Genomic DNA, 20484 nt, shown 5'->3' on the forward strand with positions numbered 1-20484 from the left:
TTACACACTTGAACAAAATCTGATGAACAATCTAAGATGGCTCCCTGACGACTTTATATTAAGTTATTAACATCTGGTAATCCGAACATTTCGTATCAACACTACGTCAATATATTCAAACATTTATTATAGTTTATTAAAAGCTCTGAGAGATTTCTTGTCAAAGATATATTACTAATAGTGTATTTGTGGTACATTCACGTCACCATCTTTATCATCATTACCTCTTTTTCAGTTATTATTTTTTCATCTTTTTTCAATAAATTAAATCTTAAAGTATTGTCAATTCTGATTATTTTTGCATGCTTGTATTTATATTGTGTTGTAATTCATTGTTATTTGGAACGGGCCGCATAAGTATGGTTTACTTAAACTTGTGCCTAATCTATTTTACTTCGAGTAAATGCAATATGTAAAAAATTCAAACAAAACATGCGACACTTAAAAGAGGGACGAAAGATACCAAAGGGACAGTCAAACTCATAAATCTACAACAAACTGACAACGCCATGGCTAAAAATGAAAAAGACAAACAGAAAAACAATAGCACACATGACACAACATAGAAAACTAAAGAATAAACAACACGAACCCCACCAAAAACTAGGGGTGATCTCAGGTGCTCCGTAAGGGTAAGCAGATCCTCCTCCACATGCGGCATCCGCCGTGTTGCTTATGTGATTTCAAATCCGGTAAATAGTCTAATTCGGTAGGTCAAATTAATGAAAAGGAAGGGGATTGTAGTTACGACGTAAGGAACATATCCGATATCATTTGTGAAACGGTTATTCCATAACGGTCAACCAACTCGTGATGGCGTCCGTAAAATTTACGAAGGGACGATTTCAACTTCACCATTTGGAACTCTTGATTAAAAATCGTTATCTTTTTGGAAGATCTCACGTTTGTGACATATATATCAATTATATGGGCATTTTTATAAATTTTCTGTTTACAAAACTTTGAATTTTTCGAAAAACTAAGGATGTTCTTACCCCAAGGAGTAGATTACCTTAGCCGTATTTGACACAACTTTTCGGAATTTTGGGCCCTCAATGCTCTTCAACTTTGTATTTGTCTGGCTTTTAACTGTTTTGATCTGAGCGTCACTGATGAGTCTTATGTATTCGAAATTCGCGTTTGGCGTATTAAATTATAATCCTAGTACCTTTGATAACTATTAACACCACTAGGTCGATGCCACTGCTGTTGGACGTTTCGTCCCCTAGGGTATCACCAGCCCAGTAGTCAGCACTTCGGTGTTGATATGGATATCAATTATATGGGCTTCTTTTTTTTTAATTTTCTGTTTACAAATCTTTGAATTTTTCGAAAAACTCAGGATTTTCTTACCCCCAGGAGTAGATTACCTTAGCCGTATTTGGAACCACTTTTTGGAATTTTGGGTCATCAATGCTCTTCAACTTTGTATTTGCTTGGCTTTTTAACTGTTTTGATCTGAGCGTCACTGATGAGTCTTATGTAGACGAAACGCGCGTCTGGCGTATTAAATTATAATCCTGGTACCTTTGATAACTTTTGTGAATGATCATTATATCGAGCCAATTTAAGTAACTATAAGGTATTTATATATTTCTTTCTGGTCGCTTTAGAGTATACTCGACGTGTCAACAAGACGACTCATTTATAAAACGGTATTCACTATGAATGGTTTACTGTCGGTAGTTTTAAGTCATATACCATTCCAATCTTATAACAAAACGCCGTTCTGCTATTAGTTAACGGATGGTTGTTTTTTTCTTCTTTAAAAAGGAAATTGAATCTTCAATTCTAGAATGGTGAACATCTTATGTACAAATTTGCATGCATGAATTGATAAATTGTAACTGCTAAAACTACTCTATAAAATTGGCTTGAATACAGAAAATGAAGAAAAAACCTTTTGATTAGAAACGTGAAGAACACATTTCATTTTTATTTACTATTTTTTTTTCCAGAAATCATTCTATGGCATCAACTAGTTTCTGTGATCCTTGTTCCGAAGCTGACAAGTCTTTAACAGCAACAAGGTATTGCTCAGACTGTGAAGAAAGACTTTGTACAGACTGTGCAGAATCACATTGCAGATTCAGAGCTTTTAAATCTCACCATGTTATCGACCTGTCGTCCATTGGATCCAATATTCTTATGTCCGCGAAGAAACACTGCAATGTTCATTCAGAAATGATATTGGATTATTACTGCACAGATCATGAGATCGTTTGCTGTAGAGCCTGCATATCTAGTGAACACAGGGTTTGTCAGAACGTTCTCCCATTGGAACTTGCCTCGAAAGATGTAAAAAAGTCTGCACTGTTTAATGATGTTATGGAAGACATAATGCATCTTATTACAACATTGAATGCTTTAGACAATAACAGAGAGTCAAACTTACAATCAATAGAAAAATCAAAATCAACAATAACTAAGAAGATCCGAGCAGTGAAATCTAAATTTTTGAAACAAATTGAAGATTTGGAGCGTGAATTAACGACCACTTTGTCATCTCTCCAACGAAAACATGAAATCGAAATCAACAAACAAAAGCAAGAAATATCGCAAGTCTTGGTCAATGTTATAGAAAATAAAAACGAGATGGATTTTTTGAGAGATCATGGATCTAAGAATCAGCTCTTTATATTCCTTCGCCAACAAGTAACAAATATTCATAGTGCTGAGGCAAAGATTCAGCAGATAGTATCTGATTCACAAGAATTCGATATAACCTTTGACGAAAAGAAAGATGGTAAGCTTGAGTCTCTCGGGTCACTGTCAGAGTATGTTCAACAATGTCAAGTTCAATACAAACCAAAGAAATTTCAACAAGCCCAGATAAAGGCGGAACCAATGAAAAACATTCTTGGGTTTGAGCAGGATACGGAAGTACAACTGAAAACTGGGGAAAAATATGTTCTTTGGGATGTGTCTATCACACATGATAATAAGCTACTCCTCATTAATAAATCGTCAACATATTCAAAACTGTATGTTTACAGAGACTGTAAAGATTATGAAACAGAGATAACTTTTTCCTCCGCACCTGTTTTTGTTGCTGTGATACCTGGTACGGACAGAGCTGTTATTACCCTACCTAACGAGGGGTCTATACAATTTATAAATACGACAACGATGACAAAGTCCGACAAAGTCAACATGGGATTTACATGTTATGGTATCACTGCTGGACGTGACAGAATTTACGTTGGTGGTCAAGGTGGTACTATCAAAACATTAGACACAAATGGGACAATTCTAACAACGATTCGACAAGGATCTGATGAAATTTTCTTCATGGTATACAATGATTTACAAGATCAGTTGATTGTTAGATGTGTTGGTAAACTCCTTTGTATCAAAGTAGATGGAACACTAGTTTACAGTAAAGAAGTTTCTGGAATAGCAGAAGTAACACTTGATCGACAGAGGAACATTTATGTGGGCGGTTATGAGACCAACAACATACAAAAAATGTCATCAGATGGAAGGATTTGTGAAGAAATGCTAAACAAAGACAATGGCATTGAACGTCCGTATGGAATGTGTTTTAACAATGACTTCACCAAACTGTTTGTTATTAATAACGGTTGCAAATCCGTACATGTATTCAAATGCAAGTGAAAATATATGTCAAAGAATTTAGATTTCTTTATCAAAATGTAACTTATATACAAAAAGTATAGTTTTTAGTCTAACTATGGAAGATGTTGGTTTTTTTACAATAAAACCTGACTTTTAGCAATGCCGCTCATTATTTGCATTTAAAAACTGTGTGAAGTTCTAATCTTTAATGTGTAATAAATACACGATAGTCTATCAAGAATTCATTTAGCAGTTTAAGACAAATTGACAATTAAATTAACCAGCTAGTTCAATCAAAGCAAGATATGATTTGTTCATTTTTTGATTATTTTTGTTTATGTGCACATCCTGTTTGTTTAAATCTTGTTTTTGTGAAACTCCTATAAATTTAAGCAACGATGGTTTATCGATGCGTTATCATTGTTTACAGACAAACATGGTGATGTTCCAGCAGTTACAATAGCAAATAACATTCTGTTTAAATGCAAAATTCGTTTTTTGGAATGTCTATCTAAAGACTTTTAAAGAGTTTGCAGCGAATCTGAGAATCTGACTTATACCCATATATTATTCACGAAAGAGAATATTTTAGTAACTTACTAATCTATCGTTTTCTCCTTTTATACTTAAAACAATTCCAATCGTTCTGCATAACCCTCTGTCTTACCCATGATTGCAACTGTCTGCGTTAGGGCACCTGTAATGATGATTATAAGTTTGTTCTGGTAAATTTTTAAAGTTAAATACAGAATTTTTTAATCAAACTTTTCCGTTCTAATGCTTTTTCTTGATCTTGATGTTTGTTTCTGTCAACGATTTATATCAATCCATTAAGGTAATCATGTTAAAAAGAATCACTGGCTACTGAAAAAGTTTGACATTATACTGTATGTTATAGAATATATGTTGTTGTTTGTCTTTCCCCGAACTGTAACGGGTGTTTTAAATTGTCCATCATTGCGAATATATGAAAAGTGAAAAAACAACACGGTAAGTAGTATATGCAATATTCCTCTTAATAGATAGAAAGCATTGTAAATGTGGTATGAGTGCAAATGAGACAACTCTCCTCTCAAATAACAGTTTAGATAAGTAAACCATTATAGGTCAATTTACGGCCTTCAACACGGAGCTTTTCGCTCACACCGAACAAAAAGCTTAGAAGGGCTCCAAAATTACTAGTGTAATATAAATTCATTCAAACGGGAAAACCAACGGTCTAATCTATATAAAAACGAGAAACGAGAAACACGTATAAATTACATAAACAAACGACAACTACTGTACATCAGATTGCTGACTTAAGACAGGTGCAATCATTTGTAATGGGATTAAACGTTTTAATGGTACCAAACGTTTTCCATTTTTCTTAAACCTTAGCATATTTTTTTTTTTCTGAAACAATAGCATATTTATCCTTTTCTGAAACAATAGCATATTTACCTTTTACTGAAACTATAGCATATATACCTTTTTTCTGAAACAATAGCATAACAGCATAACACAGCTAAGTATGCTTTAACACATTTCTGTGTCACTAAACCTTTAAAACCTCAAAACGACAAAAAAACCTCTGCAGTCGCATGTATAATCATGATAATTATGTATTGTAATATTTTAGTTATGTCTTTTTTTTATTTTTTAGCTTTTTTAGTTATCAAATTCTCACAAAAAAATATTCGATTTATTGAAAAATCGTTTTGCATTAAATTTTAAATTTGTTTGATTTATTAAACTAGACAATTAACAGCGCCACGTAGTTTTTAAAAATGTCATACATCAAACTTTATCATCCTTATATAATTTGTACATTAAGTTCTAGTATTGTCTTCAAGAACCAGTATAGCAAGTTAAACAGCAGAAAAGTCGTGGTTGATTTTGAATCTGTTGATCTCGTTTAAATCCAACAGGTAAGTCTTAATTTAGCAGTGTTATTATTTGTTTTGACGACGAGCTAATTTTAGGTTGATATGGTTTAAATCGAAAGTAAATAATTTCATATTTCGTTCTTTATTGCGTTACTGTTAAACTATTACAATAAAATATTCCGTTTTTTTATAAATTCAATTTGGTTTCAAATGGATAAAGTTCTTACTGTTGGTCTACTATATAGAGACATCACTGTCAGAGAGAGTGCGAATCGTTTGAACAGCCGATATAGTTTGTAATAAGGAAACTCTTTACAATTATATTATATATTTGTGCAGTGTGTTGTGTTGTATACACAAGATTCAATGTTCAGATTTTGTGAAATGAAGCAACACCTTGCAAATATCAAATGAATGAATGTATTAAATTAAGATGATGAAAGAAGGTCTGTGTTTAGGGAACGAACAAATATGTATTGAAAGTATTGAATGTATGCAAAAAATAGCCAGTGAGATTGATTTTTTACCTAAAATAAAAGATTGAAAAAGTATAAAAAATGGTAACCGCTGTTTTGTTTGGTAAAATTGAATTCAAATGATCGGAAGCCTCGAAATTGATTTTGATTTGGTTATTCAGTTTAAAGATCGACTTGAAAATGGGCAGTTGGGCGATGTGCATCAGACATAACGGTCATTATAATCAAACAAAAGGTACTAATCAAAAGAGCCATGACACGTTAGAAACCTTTCAGTGAATACAAGCTACAAATCTTAGCAGTAATAATTTTGAGAACATCATTACATGATCGAACATTTGGTGTTGATGGGAGATCTTGTATTATTTTAGCAACTGTTAAAAAGTGAGGACGATTTATATCTTGAATTTTTATGTACTTTTCTGTGGTCTCCTTTTGAATATAGTATGCAGCCCTCCAGTTGTCTTTTAACTGTATGTGTCGTTAACTTATTGTCTCATTGAGATTAACGCAGATGTTTTACCAAAAATTCAGTTGGCCAATTGTATTTTAAATATCATCAAACGATCGTTATATTATACTAAACGTAAAAACTGTTTTTCACACCGCGATGCATCACAGCTGGATATGTGATATTTCTAATATTTTTTATGAAATCACGCCTATGATAGTAAAAATGTTTTGTTTTATGTGGGGGGGGGGGGGGATTGATATGCATTACTAATATTCAATGCATGATTTTTTAATTCTAAGATTTAAGCGTTTTACTTATAGATTGCCTCCGTCATAATAGGATATACAAGAAACATTACTTTTTTTGACTGAATTATTTCATCTAAATTAGATACATTTTTTTTAATTACACCAACAAACAATGTTATTTAACAATGATTTCCGTCGTTGTAATCAAATTCTGATATTGTGGTACACTACTCTGGGATGAATATAATCGTAGCTTAATCAAGCAGCCATTTTTATGTGAGTGGATCTCTGTTTTTATAGATTATGTGATAAATGACCTCATTAATCCAGTCAAGGAGTATCATAAAATGATTTACAAATAGCGGTTTGGTTTATAAAGTTGCTAAAGTTATCTTTCTTGAAACATAAGCAACTTCCATAACTACATAATTTTTATATAGTTTGTCATTGTCTCAGTTTTGATTAAAAATAAAAATAAATCCTAGCTTTAAAAAAAATAAATCGATCCTTTTCAAGGAAACCACACACACACTTTACCGTACTATGTGCCAAACAAAGAATCTAGTTTCAAATACATAATGATACACTGTAATGTGACCAGTATAAATTCAAAGCGTGTTTATTTTTTATTGGTTAACTTTGGATTATTTGTCCCTTATTTTTGGTTTTCTGAAAAAATACTGCATTTTCTCTTTACCGTAGTGTAATCTTATCTTAGATCACAGTCTTTGTAATTTTGCAGTAATATTAAGACTTTTGATTTTGCTATGCTTTACACTACTATTTCCATGCTCAGTCATATCTCATTTGTTTTCAGAAATTTTCTCTATGGCATCAACTAGGTTCTGTGATCCTTGTTCCGAAGCTGACAAGTCTTCAACAACAACAAAGTATTGCTCTGACTGTGAAGAAAGACTTTGTACAGACTGTGATGAATCACATTGCAGATTCAAAGCCTTCAAATCTCACCATGTTATCGACCTGACGTCCATCGGATCCAATAAACTGATGCCTGCGATAAAAAACTGCAATGTCCATTCAGGGATGCTTTTGGATTATTACTGCACAGACCATGAGATCGTATGCTGTAGAGCCTGCATATCTAATGAACACAGGGTTTGTCAGAACGTTCTCCCATTTGAACTTGCCTCGAAGGATGTAAAAAAGTCTGCACTGTTTAACGATGTTATGGAAGACATGACGCATCTTATTACAACATTGAATGCTTTAGACAATAACAGACAGTCAAACTTACAATCTATGAAGGAATCTAAATCAACAATAACTAAGAAGATCCGAGCAGTGAAATCCAAATTTTTGAATCAAATTGACGATTTGGAGCGTGAATTAACGACCACTTTGTCATCTCTCCAACGAAAACATGAAATGGAAATCAACAAACAAAAGCAAGAAATATCGCAAGTCTTGGTCAATGTTATAGAAAATAAAAACGAGTTGGATTTTTTGAGAGATCATGGATCTAAGAATCAGCTCTTTATATTCCTTCGCCAACAAGTAACAAATATTCATAGCGCCGAGGCCAAGATTCAGCAGATAGTATCCGATTCACAAGAATTCAATATAACCTTTGACGAAAAGAAATATGGTAAGCTTGAGTCTTTCGGGTCACTGTCAGAGTATGTCCAACCATGTCAAGTTCAATACAAACCAAAGAAATTTCAACAAGCCCAGATCAAGGCAGAACCAATGAAAAATATTCTAGGGTTTAAGAAGGATACAGTATTAAAATTTAATACTGATGTGGTAAAAAGTATTTTGAGTGTATCAGTGACGATAATAATAAGCTCCTCATTACTAATACATCATCATCCGATACCAAACTGTATGTTTACAGAGACTGTAAAGATTATGAGACAGAGATAGCTTTTTCCTCCGAACCTCATGGTGTAGTTGTGATACCTGGTACGGACAGAGCTGTTATTACCCTACCTAACGAGAATTCTATACAATTCATCAATACGACAAAGATGACAAAGGACAACACAGTTAACGTTGGATTTACATGTTATGGTATTACTGCTGGACGTGACAGAATTTACGTTGGTGGTACAGGTGGTACTATCAAAACATTAGACCCCAATGGGACAGTTCTAAAAACGATTCAACAAGGATCTAATAATATTTTCTTCATAGCATACGATGATATTCATGATCATTTGATTGTTAGATGTCAAGACAAACTCCTTTGTATCAAAGTAGATGGAACACAAGTATACAGCAAGGACGTCTCAGGTTTAGCAGGAGTAACACGCGATAGGCGTGGTAACATTTACTACGGTTGTTACTATGCCAACAACATACAGAGAATATCATCAGATGGGGAAAACTGTGAAGAAATGCTGAACAAAGACAATGGCATTTACCGTCCGTATGGAATGTGTTTTAATAACGACTTCACGAAACTGTTTGTAATTAATAACGAAGGTAAATCTGTTCGTGTATACAAATGCAAGTAAATGTTTTTATGAAACAACATGAGTACTTGAATTTATATTATGTAATTTATCGTGTTACTTAGATATACACATATAAAGTGCAAACTTCTTTTTTATATTTTCTGTTTAATTTTCGCTTTGTTATGCGGTTACGAAGAAATAATATTCGGAGAAAAATAAGTAAAGTACAAACAAAGACGAAATAAACAAAAAGGAATATAAAGATTTATAATAAAAGTGGAAAAATAAAAAAAAAAAACCAATAAATAGCGTACATAAATAGCACGCATTAGTAAACAATACAAGCAAACAAATGTTAAACAAACATTTACAAAGTCTTCGAAAAAAAGATGAAAAAGCCAAATAGAAATGAACAATTTAAACTCACTTACAAAGAAAAATAAAATACCACAAAAAATAAAATAAAATTGTAGATTCAATATATGAAATGATTCAAATGTTTACACAATTCATCTGCACTCAAAATATTGAAATTGGTACTTTAATTTAGAAACCACATGTATTGTTATGCATTAAACAAGATAGCTTAACACAGACCAATGAACTATGAAAATGAGGTCAAGGTCAGATGAACCATGCCAGGGAATAACAATACATTTTGAAATGGATACCTAATTATATTTATTAAATACAATCATACGACATACGTTTGAAAAATCATATTCACATACCATATGATTGAAAGAACTATCAAGATTAAGAAATACATACTCTGGAAGTCATTCCTTATGCTCATGTTGGTGTATATAAGAGAATGATGATAATTTTATAAGCATATTGCTTTTGAGTTGAAATGCGTGGATTGTGAAGTGTTCAATTGAATAAAAATACATTTTGAAATGGATACTTAATTATATTTATTAAATACAATCATACGACCTACGTTTGAAATTTTCATTTCTTAGAGGATTATTGTAAAGAGGTAATTGATCATGAGATTTCTTAGAGGATTATCGTGAAGAAGTAATTGATCATGAGATTTCTTAGAGGATTATTGTAAAGAGGTAATTGATCATGAGATTTCTTAGAGGATTATTGTGAAGAAGTAATTGATCATGAGATTTCTTAGAGGATTATTGTGAAGAAGTAATTGATCATGAGATTTCTCAGAGGATTATTGTGATGAAGTAATTGATCATGAGATTTCTTAGAGGATGATTGTGAAGAAGTAATTGATCATGAGATTTCTTAGAGGATTATTGTGAAGAAGTAATTGATCAGGAGATTTCTTAGAGGATTATTGTGAAGAAGTAATTGATCATGAGATTTCTTAGAGGATCATTGTGAAGAAGTAATTGATCATGAAATTTCTTAGAGGATTATCGTGAAGAAGTAATTGATCATGAGATTTCTTAGAGGATTATCGTGAAGAAGTAATTGATCATGAGATTTCTTAGAGGATTATCGTGAAGAAGTAATTGATCATGAGATTTCTTAGAGGATTATTGTGAAGAAGTAATTGATCATGAGATTTCTTAGAGGATTATTGTGAAGAAGTAATTTATCATGAGATTTCTTAGACGATTATTGTGAAGAAGTAATTGATCATGATATTTCTTAAAGGATTATCGTGAAGAAGTAATTGATCATGAGATTCCTTAATTTTGACCTACAACATGAAGAATTTAATAATTTATACTGAATATTTTGGTATTTATTGTATTTCTGTTAATCAGTAGAAAATGGTTTGTTTTAATTTGTAACATACAATCGGGAAGCAACTGTATATCATTTTAGATTTGCGGCTATTGTAAAACAAGGACTATAGTTACCAGAGGGACAGTCAAACTCATAAATCGAAAATAAACTGAAAACACCATGGTTAAAAATTAAAAGGACAAACAGACAAATGTAAATTTGTGTTGAAGAAACCAATTATGAACATAAATTGAAATAAAAACTGCTTTGACATTTTTGTAAAAATTCCTTATATCCAAATATACAGAGACAAAACTAAAACATAACAAATAATACATGGTTTACTAAACGTTTTTACTATTTCTAAATTCGTATATTACTTAATATGAGGATATAAATCTTCGTCATAGTCTTAAATACAATTTAATGAACGACTGTTGGTTTTCCTCTGTTCCAAATGATTCCTAACACTTTTTAAAGCAAATTTCAAAGCTTATATCCTCTAGTAAATTATTATTATGAAATAATTTGTCAAATCAAAAATACCGTTTTGTGTCAGTTATTATTCAAAATTTAATCTACTTATATATAAGACATTGCATCATAAATATACAATGTAAGATAAACCTCAGAAAATGTTAATTTTTAAGTTTGTGTCAAGCTGAAAAATCAAAAAAAAGGCAAGGTTGTTCAAGCGTTTTAACAGTTTCGTGTTCATAACCTAAAGGAGTTAATATTTTGTAATGCAGCCAAAGTGACTAAAATAATTACTAGTTTACCATCCCTGAATTAAACTGAAGTGTAAGAAAAAGTTTCACAGTATGATATGGGTTACTATTTTTAGGAAAAGAGAGTCTGATTCATTGATGTATAACACACTGTACTAAAAAGATTGTGCAAATTTAAACATGTGTGTAAAATTTCAATGGATGTGATTTCCAGAAGATTCCTGCCTACACAAATCTTTCGATGCAAGACTTTTTAATCGAACGCTATGTGATTTTTGTTTACCATCAGTGAATTTGTTTGTTTCAGGTGACCACCAATGTGTTTAAACTGTTAACCATACTCTTCTAGAGCATGTGCCTGGTAATTTCGTATCGTTGAATTTGTATTTATCATAGATAGAAACGGGCGGGTTCTTGAGTTTAATAGTTGCTTTTTTTATTTTGGTTTGATAGGGATATAAGGTAGAAGTTAAACAAACAACATTAGTACGTTTTTGACCATATAGTCCATTATTACTCAATAAATTTAGAAATTAATATACAAAATTATTTGAATGGTGAACTTATGCACAGACGTTTTCAAACGTGTAGTCTTTTTTAGTAGCAAGAATTTAGTTATACAAAAAACATGAAAAAATACATGAAATCATGAGAATACAATATTAACTTTAGTTACCAATGAAAATGATACAAACAGCCCAAAGTCTACCAGAGAGGATGAATAATTATTCTCCTACAATTAGACAGGTATCTATGTTCTGTTATGCATCGGTCCGATTCTGCAACAATTGTATATGAATAAGTGGATAGTATCAAAGTACTCATTGCAACACATATAAAAAAAACTTAAAAAGAACAAAGAAAAAAAAGAAAAAAAAAAGAAAAGAAAAGATGACATTCAATTAAAACACTTATAATTGACTGAAAATGAAGGATACGTGGTTTATTCATTTCGTTTTAATATCAAAACAGGGTACGTTTATGCACACTGTTTGGTATTATTTCGTATGGTATCGTTAAATTTTTGTATTCTTAATTTTTTTAATGAACGTTAACATGGTTAGGTCGATTGTTTTTTTGTTTTTTTTTCAAATTTGGCTATTTTGTTGTGTGTCTGTCTTTGACTTTCCTCTTTATTTACTACTTGTCCATCTTTTTCTATTAAGGATAAATGAGAAAAAATATTTTAGAGTGAATATAAAATCTACATCTTTAAACAAATTTACATTATTGTTTTTTTCTGCATTATACATGTTATAAGACATGTGTCTGTGTCAATATTTCCGTAAATGATAATCGAAAAAACAAATATATATACTGTAGCTGGCATGATTATCTATTGTTATTATTTGGTACTCTAGCAATCAACTCTTTGATTTTTTTAAATTGACCTAGTCGTATTTATTTTTAACCAGGAAGTGTAACTAGGCGGATATATATTTAACAGCGCCACATAGTGTTCAAAATCGTCATACATTAAATAAAGATACGGTAACTACGTATTTTTTGTCTTCAAGATCCAGTATTGCGTATTAGCAGAATTCGTAGTACTGTTCTCATTTAAATCCATCAGGTATGTTTTCTTAGTTTTGAAGTAGTTATTTTAACATTAAACTCGGGTTGATAAAATGGACGTTTAAACCGAAAGCAAATATCTTCACAATACTTTCGTCATATTTTTCTGTTAATCTTTTACATATGTTGCATAAAAAGTTTCTGCTTTTTAAAAGCAAATGATGTCAATGAATATATTTCTTTCTCTGAATCGTTTTCTTGTAATTGATATACTTTTTAGTAAAAATCACTGTAAGGGAAGTGCGAATCGTTTAAACGGTCGATATCGTTTGTTGTAGGGTAAATATTTTACTTTTATCAAACAAAGGGCGAGTGTAGTTATTTATACGAATTTTTTGGTTTTATGCATTGATTTGGTTTTCCAATTATTTTTGATTCCCGCGTAATTGAGAGTCTTATGTAGACGACAAATGCAATACGCGAGTCTGGTGTACACAATTATAAGCCTAACATGTTTGATTAGATGTTAAGTATAATGCCACTGCTGGTGGTGTTATGATTCCACGAGGTTTTCACGAGCCTAGTAGTCAGCACTTCTATGATGACATAAATTATTATTGATATGGTCAGAGTGGAAAAAAAACTTTTAGGAATTTATGGTCCTCAATGCTTTTTAACTTCTAACTTTTTTGGCCAGAGTAAATGATGAGTCTTGTGTAGCTGAAACGCGCATCTGACAAACATACAAAATGTCAATCCTGGTATCAATGATGAGTTTATTGACATTCCTTTTTTTCTAGGGCAGATATTGCTTTAAAATATATAAAAACAAAACAAAGTCATACGAAACCCATAAACAAACAATTTACTTTTTAAATTGTTATTTGGATGGAGAGTTGTCTCATTGGCACTCACACCACATCTTTCTATATCAATATAACACAACAATGGATTCATGCGTATATTTTTTCATGAAACAATGAGCTCATTCACCCAGTTTCATATCATAATACATGATGTAATATACAAATAACATTTTGCACGATCCGATTGAGGCAATGGATCACCGTATTTTTAATTGTTGTTTCAGATGTGTACTCGTTATGAAAAGATTAAAGGAGTAGGTTCAGTAAGAACTCCTTTTGGCCCCAAAATATAGCAGTTTTAGAAAATTGTGAAAATGTAAACTTTAAGCTATATTTTGGAAAGTAAAATGCTTCTGCTACATACATATGAGCTGTTTTGAAAATTCAATACACAAATATCGCGTTCTAGCATCAATCAGTCATGGTAAATTACTGAAATCTTCAAAATTTTAGCATTTTGGTTATTTTTTGGACGGTTTCTTCATTCATTATATTGAAATGTTAGTTGTATTTGATGATAATACAAATATATATAAAGGTTGAGGGTGAACACGGCTGCGGCAACTTTCATTTTTGAGAAAAAACATCTGAAAAGTGACGTTTTTTGACATATTTGATAGATTATTCATATTTAAGCTTGAATCAGAGCGTTTTTAATGACTTAATCAGTTAAAATCTTTCACATAAACTAATTGAATCCATTGAAATAGACACTTAAGTGTTTAAAAAGTGTCCAAATTTCGAGGCCATAATCGTCCCTTATCGGACCTACTCCTTTAAAAATGATCAAATTATTATAGTATTATTAAAATATACTCAAAATCTCCAACTTTTACTTCAGTTTAACAAGACGATTTGTTTATGGTACAGTATCGAACATGAATGGTTCAGCTGTGGTAGTTTAATTCATATCACAAGATCGCAAGCAAAATTTATTAACCTTTTACTGCTAATCTTGCTCATCATGGAAACTGGCTTAAAAAAAGAATATGTAGACAAATATTATGATTTGGAGTATAATCAAACCACATTAATCCTTTATTTCAGAAGGTTTACTATGGCATCAGCTAGTTTCTGTGATCCTTGCTCTGAAGCTAATAAGTCTTTAACAGCAACAAAATATTGCTCTGACTGTGAAGAAAGACTTTGTACAGACTGTGCAGAATCACATTGCAGATTCAAAGCTTTCAAATCTCACCATGTTATCGACCTGTCGTCCCTTGGATCCAATATCCTTATGTCCGCGAAGAAAAACTGCAATGTCCATTCAGAAATGATATTGGATTATTACTGCACAGACCATGAGATCGTATGCTGTAGAGCCGGCATATCTCATGAACACAGGCTTTGTCAGAACGTACTCCCATTGGAACTTGCCTCGAATGATGTTAGAAAGTCTGCACTGTTTAACGATGTAATGGAAGACATGACGCATATTATTACAACATTGAACGCTTTAGACAATAACAGACAGTCAAACTTACAATCCATGGAGGAATCTAAATCAGCAATTACTAAGCAGATCCGAGCAGTGAAATCCAAAATTTTGAAACAAATTGACGATTTGGAGCGTGAATTATTAACCAATTTGTCATCTCTCCAACGAAAACATGAAATCGATATCAACAAACAAAAGCAAGAAATATCGCAAGTTTTGGTCAATGTCATAGAAAATAAAAACGAGATGGATTTTTTGAGTGATCATGGATCTAAGAATCAGCTTTTTATTTTCTTTCGCCAACAAGTAACAAATATTCATAGCGCTGAGGTCAAGATTCAGCAGATAGTATCCGATTCACAAGAATTCGATATAACCTTTGACGAAAAGAAAGATGGTAAGCTTGAGTCTCTCGGGTCACTGTCAGAGTATTTTCAACAATGTCAAGTTCAATACAAACCAAAGAAATTTCAACAAGCCCAGATAAAGGCGGAACCAATGAAAAACAATCAAGGGTTTGAGAAGGATACAGTATTAAAATTGAATACTAATGTGGTAAAAAGTCTTTTTAGCGTATCAGTTACAGATGATAATAAGCTGCTCATTACTAATATAAAATCATCCGCTCCCAAACTGTATGTTTACAGAGACTGTAAAGATTATGAGACAGAGATAACATTTTCCTCCGCACCTTATTGTGTTGCTGTGATACCTGGTACCAACAGAGCTGTTATTACCCTACCTTACGCGATGTCTATACAATTCATCAATACTACAACGATGACAAAGTCCGACAAAGTCAACATGGGATTTGAATGTAATGGTATCACTGCTGGACGTGACAGAATCTATGTTGGTGGTACAGGTGGTACTATCAAAGCATTAGACACCAATGGAAAAATACTTAAAACAATTCGACAAAGATCTGAGGATATTTACATCATGGTATATAATGATTTACACGATCAGTTGATTGTTAGATGTTTTAACAAGCTTCTTTGTGTCAAAGTAGATGGAACACTAGTATACAGTAAGAACGTTTCAGGGGTATCAGGTGTAATACTTGATCGACAGAGGAACATTTATTTCGCTGGTTTTGAGACCCACAACATACAAAGAATATCATCCGATGAAGAAAATTGTGAAGAAATGTTGAACAAAGACAATGACATTGACTATCCATATGGAATGTGTTTTAACAATGACTTCACAAAACTCTTTGTAATTAATAACTATCGTAAATCTGTTTGTGTATACAAATGCAAGTAAATGGTTTTTTTTTGAAACAACATGAATACTCTAAATTATATTATGTAATTCATCGTGTTACTTAAATACACAATAAGTACACACTTCTTTTTTTTTTATATTATCTGTTTAATAATCGCTTTTTATTTGCGGTTACGAGGAAATAATATTCGGAGAAAAATAAGTAAAGTACAAACAAAGACAAAATAAACAAACAAATAATATAAAAATTAAGAATAAAAGTGGAAAAAATAAAAACAAATAGCGTACATAAATAGCACGCACAATCAAACAATACAAGCAAACAAATGTTAAACAAATATTTACAAAGTCTTCGAAAAAAAGATAAAAAAAGCCAAGTAGAAATGAACAATTCAAACTGATCTGCCGCTAACGGATTTTTTTTTAGGATTTAATTTTAAGTACATTTAGCAGACACATTAAATGAACTTATAAATGGATCAGTTTCAAGTACTTATAGAATCAGCGTGTTGTGGTGGAATGACAAGTTCACACAGGATCATATAAAAATATGGGTAACGTTAGGGTACCCAAATTGCACCGAGTACCCAAATTGCACCTATTTAGAAAAAAATAGCAACAAAAATCTTACAAGATTTCCTAGAGACTAAACAATTTTTATTTTTATGATTTGATACTATGCACGTCTTTCAACATAGGTAAACAAATTTAGATATACACAAAACTTTCACAGTTTTTATCAACAGATGGACTGTTTACTGAAAAAGCAAAATGTACGAAAACGTCAACATGCGACGTCATCAAAACGTCATCTTTTTAAAATTAGCAAATACAATATATTATAAGTATCCATTTCGTAAAATTTGAAGAGTAAGCATGGACAAATATCCAATTGTTAAAAATATTTGAAGAAATGAAACAAAAGCCCGGTTATTAGACTTTTGACGATGTGAATCTAAGCATGGATGCAATTTGGGTACTCCTCATTACAGAATCATGGATAGTTTGGAGGTTGATACAAACCCATTTTTCAATGACTCAATATGGATTAAAATTCAAATTGGTGTACCTATACAATCAAGAAGGATAGGGCTACAAAAAAAACACAGTATGGACATTTTTTTCTTCATCATAAAAAAACGTAGGTGAAAAAACTGTCAAAATAGGTGCAATTTGGGTACCGTCACGTTAGACCGAACAGCGGAAAATTTTTGGAAATTAAATTCAATTCCTGTGTTTGAAACTTCAGGTATAAATTCAAACTTTTTTACCACATACAATGGGAGATCAAGCGTGCGTGTACAAGGTAACGCTGTCGGATTTGTCTGGCGTCAGCTTTGTAAGATCTATGAAACAATATGACGATTATGGTCGCACTCATTTACCCGTTTCTGGATTATATTATAATGGTATGTATGCTCTGCAAACTAATCAATCTTTCCCTACCTTATCAGACAATTATGATACCGTAAACTCTGATGAATATTATCACGGATTGCCAAATTATTCAACACAAGTATCGATTGAAAACACAGAATCACTATCAAATGGACATATACAATATTCTCGTTCTCGTTTTGTTTATATTGCCCGAGAACACAGTTATTTCGTAGTGCATTTCTTTTAGACAATAAATTCAAATTAAAAAAAATCGCACCTGCTCTTTCTCAAAAATATTTTTACAGTGTAGTGTACTACCAGTGAGACAAATAATATCAAAATTATAGAAATTTCTCCCAGCTCTAACTCAAAATATTGACAATTCCGTGTTAATGGGGTGTAAAATTCAGTTTGACAGCTTCAGACGTGATAAAATTTGACCCTTTAGAACTGGACCAATTCACTACTTAACATAAAGTTTCAGCACCCAAATTGTTTTGACATGTAATTACATCCCCCTGATTAATATTTCATACATTTAATATAAATAAATAAATTGGGAAAGTGTATTTAATAAAACATGCAAGTTATACACTGTTTCCACTAGGGACTATATTCGTAGACAACGAAAACCAAAGGACGATAACTGTGTCCTTGGACCATATAGATTAGACCGTTGGTTTTCCCGTTTGAATGGTTTTACACTAGAAATTTTGGGGCCCTGTGTCCTTGGACCATATAGATTAGACCGTTGGTTTTCCCGTTTGAATGGTTTTACACTAGTAATTTTGGGGCCCTTTAATAAATAATAAATATTAAAAAACACGAAATCCACTAAAAACGCATGACCTGGTGCTGTACTTAAATATCCACTCTTTAACATTGTGTTATTGTGCTATTGTAAAATTGAGAATGGAAATGGGGAATATATCAAAGAGACAACAACCCGACCATAGATAAAATAACAACAGAAGGTCACCAACAGGTCTTTAATGTAACGAGAAATTCCCGCACCCGGAGGCGTCCTTCAGCTGGCCCCTAAACAAATATATACTAGTTCAGTGATAATGAACGCCATACTAATTTCCAAATTGTACACAAGAAACTAAGATTAAAATAATACAAAACTAACAAAGACCATAGGCTGCTGACTTGGAGCAGGCGCAAAAATGCGGCGGGGTTAAACATGTTTATGAGATCTCAACCCTCCACCTATACCTCTAGCCAATGTAAAACAGTAAACGCATAACAATACGTACATTTAAAATTCAGTTCCAGAGTTGCACTGTTTAACGATGTTATGGAAGACATAACACATCGTATTACAACATTGAATTCTCTAATCGATAACAGACAGTCAAACTTACAATCAATAGAGAAATCTAAAGTGTTGAATCAAATTGTCGATATGGAGCATGAACTAACTACCAGTTTTACATCACTGCAACGAAAACATGAAATGGATATCAACAAACAAGAACAAGACATATCCAAAGTCTTGGTCGATGTAATAGAACATACACACAAAATGGATTTTTTGAGAGATCATGGATCTAAGAATCAGCTCTTTATATTCTTACGCCAACAAGTAACACATATTTATAGCCCCGAGGCCAAGATTCAGCTGATGGTATCCAATTTACAAGAAATCAATCTTACCTTTGATGAAAATAAAGATGTTAAGCTTGAGTCTCTCGGGTCACTGTTAGAGTTGGTTAAACCATGCCATGTTCTATACAACCCAAGGAAATGTCAACAGGCCCAGATAACTGCAAAACCAATGAAAAACATTATTGGGTTTGAGCAGGATACGGAAGTACAACTGAAAACTGGGGAAGTATATGTTCTTCGGGATGTGTCATTCACACATGATAATAAGCTACTCCTCATTCATAATTCGTCAACATATTCAAAACTCTATGTCTTCAGAGATTGTAAAGATTATGAGACAGATATGACATTTTCCAATCGACCTTTTAGTGTTATTGTGATACCTGGTACCAACAGAGCTGTTATTACCCTACCAGACGAAAAGTCTATACAATTTATAAATACGACAACGATGACAAAGGACAACAAAGTTCAAGTCGGATTTACATGTTATGGTATCAGTGCTGGACATTAGACCGTTGGTTTTCCCGTTTGAATGGTTTTACATTAGTAATTTTGGGGGCCTTTATAGCTTGTTGTTCGGTGTGAGCCAAGGATCCGTGTTGAAGGCCGTACTTTAACCTATAACGGTTTATTTTTTAAATTGTTATTTGGATGGAGAGTTGTCTCATTGGCACTCCCACCACATCTTCCTATATCTATGACAGAATTTTAGTTGGTGGTGATTATGGTACTATCAAAACATTAGACATTAATGGGGCAATTCTAAAAGCAACCCAACATGGATTAAATTGTATTTACTTAATAGCATACGATGATATTCGTGATCATTTGATTGTTAGATGTGTTGGTAAACTCCTTTGTGTAAAATAAGATGGAACACTAGTTTACAGTAAGAACGTTTCAGGAATAGCAGATGTAACACTTGATCAACAGAGGAACATTTATTTTTTTGTGGTTTTACAACTCACAATAC

The 20484-nt window shown here is 32.3% G+C and overlaps 3 protein-coding genes across 3 annotated transcripts; all 3 read left to right on the forward strand.

Annotated features, from left to right (window-relative positions):
• Positions 1 to 1968: 1968 nt before the first annotated feature.
• On the forward strand, positions 1969 to 3618 carry LOC134728013 (E3 ubiquitin-protein ligase TRIM71-like). Its single transcript, XM_063592412.1, has one exon. It carries the CDS (start codon positions 1969 to 1971, stop codon positions 3616 to 3618), a length of 1650 nt encoding a protein of 549 aa, XP_063448482.1.
• Positions 3619 to 7453: 3835 nt separating this feature from the next.
• LOC134728014 (E3 ubiquitin-protein ligase TRIM45-like) lies at positions 7454 to 8509 on the forward strand. The gene has a single exon (XM_063592414.1). It carries the CDS (start codon positions 7454 to 7456, stop codon positions 8507 to 8509), a length of 1056 nt encoding a protein of 351 aa, XP_063448484.1.
• Positions 8510 to 15122: 6613 nt separating this feature from the next.
• Positions 15123 to 16556, forward strand: LOC134728015 (uncharacterized). The gene has a single exon (XM_063592415.1). The coding sequence runs from the start codon at positions 15123 to 15125 to the stop codon at positions 16554 to 16556; it is 1434 nt and encodes a 477-aa protein (XP_063448485.1).
• Positions 16557 to 20484: the final 3928 nt, after the last annotated feature.

The sequence above is a fragment of the Mytilus trossulus genome, chromosome 8 (assembly GCF_036588685.1).
Source record: "Mytilus trossulus isolate FHL-02 chromosome 8, PNRI_Mtr1.1.1.hap1, whole genome shotgun sequence".
NCBI classification, from domain to species: Eukaryota; Metazoa; Mollusca; class Bivalvia; order Mytilida; family Mytilidae; genus Mytilus; species Mytilus trossulus.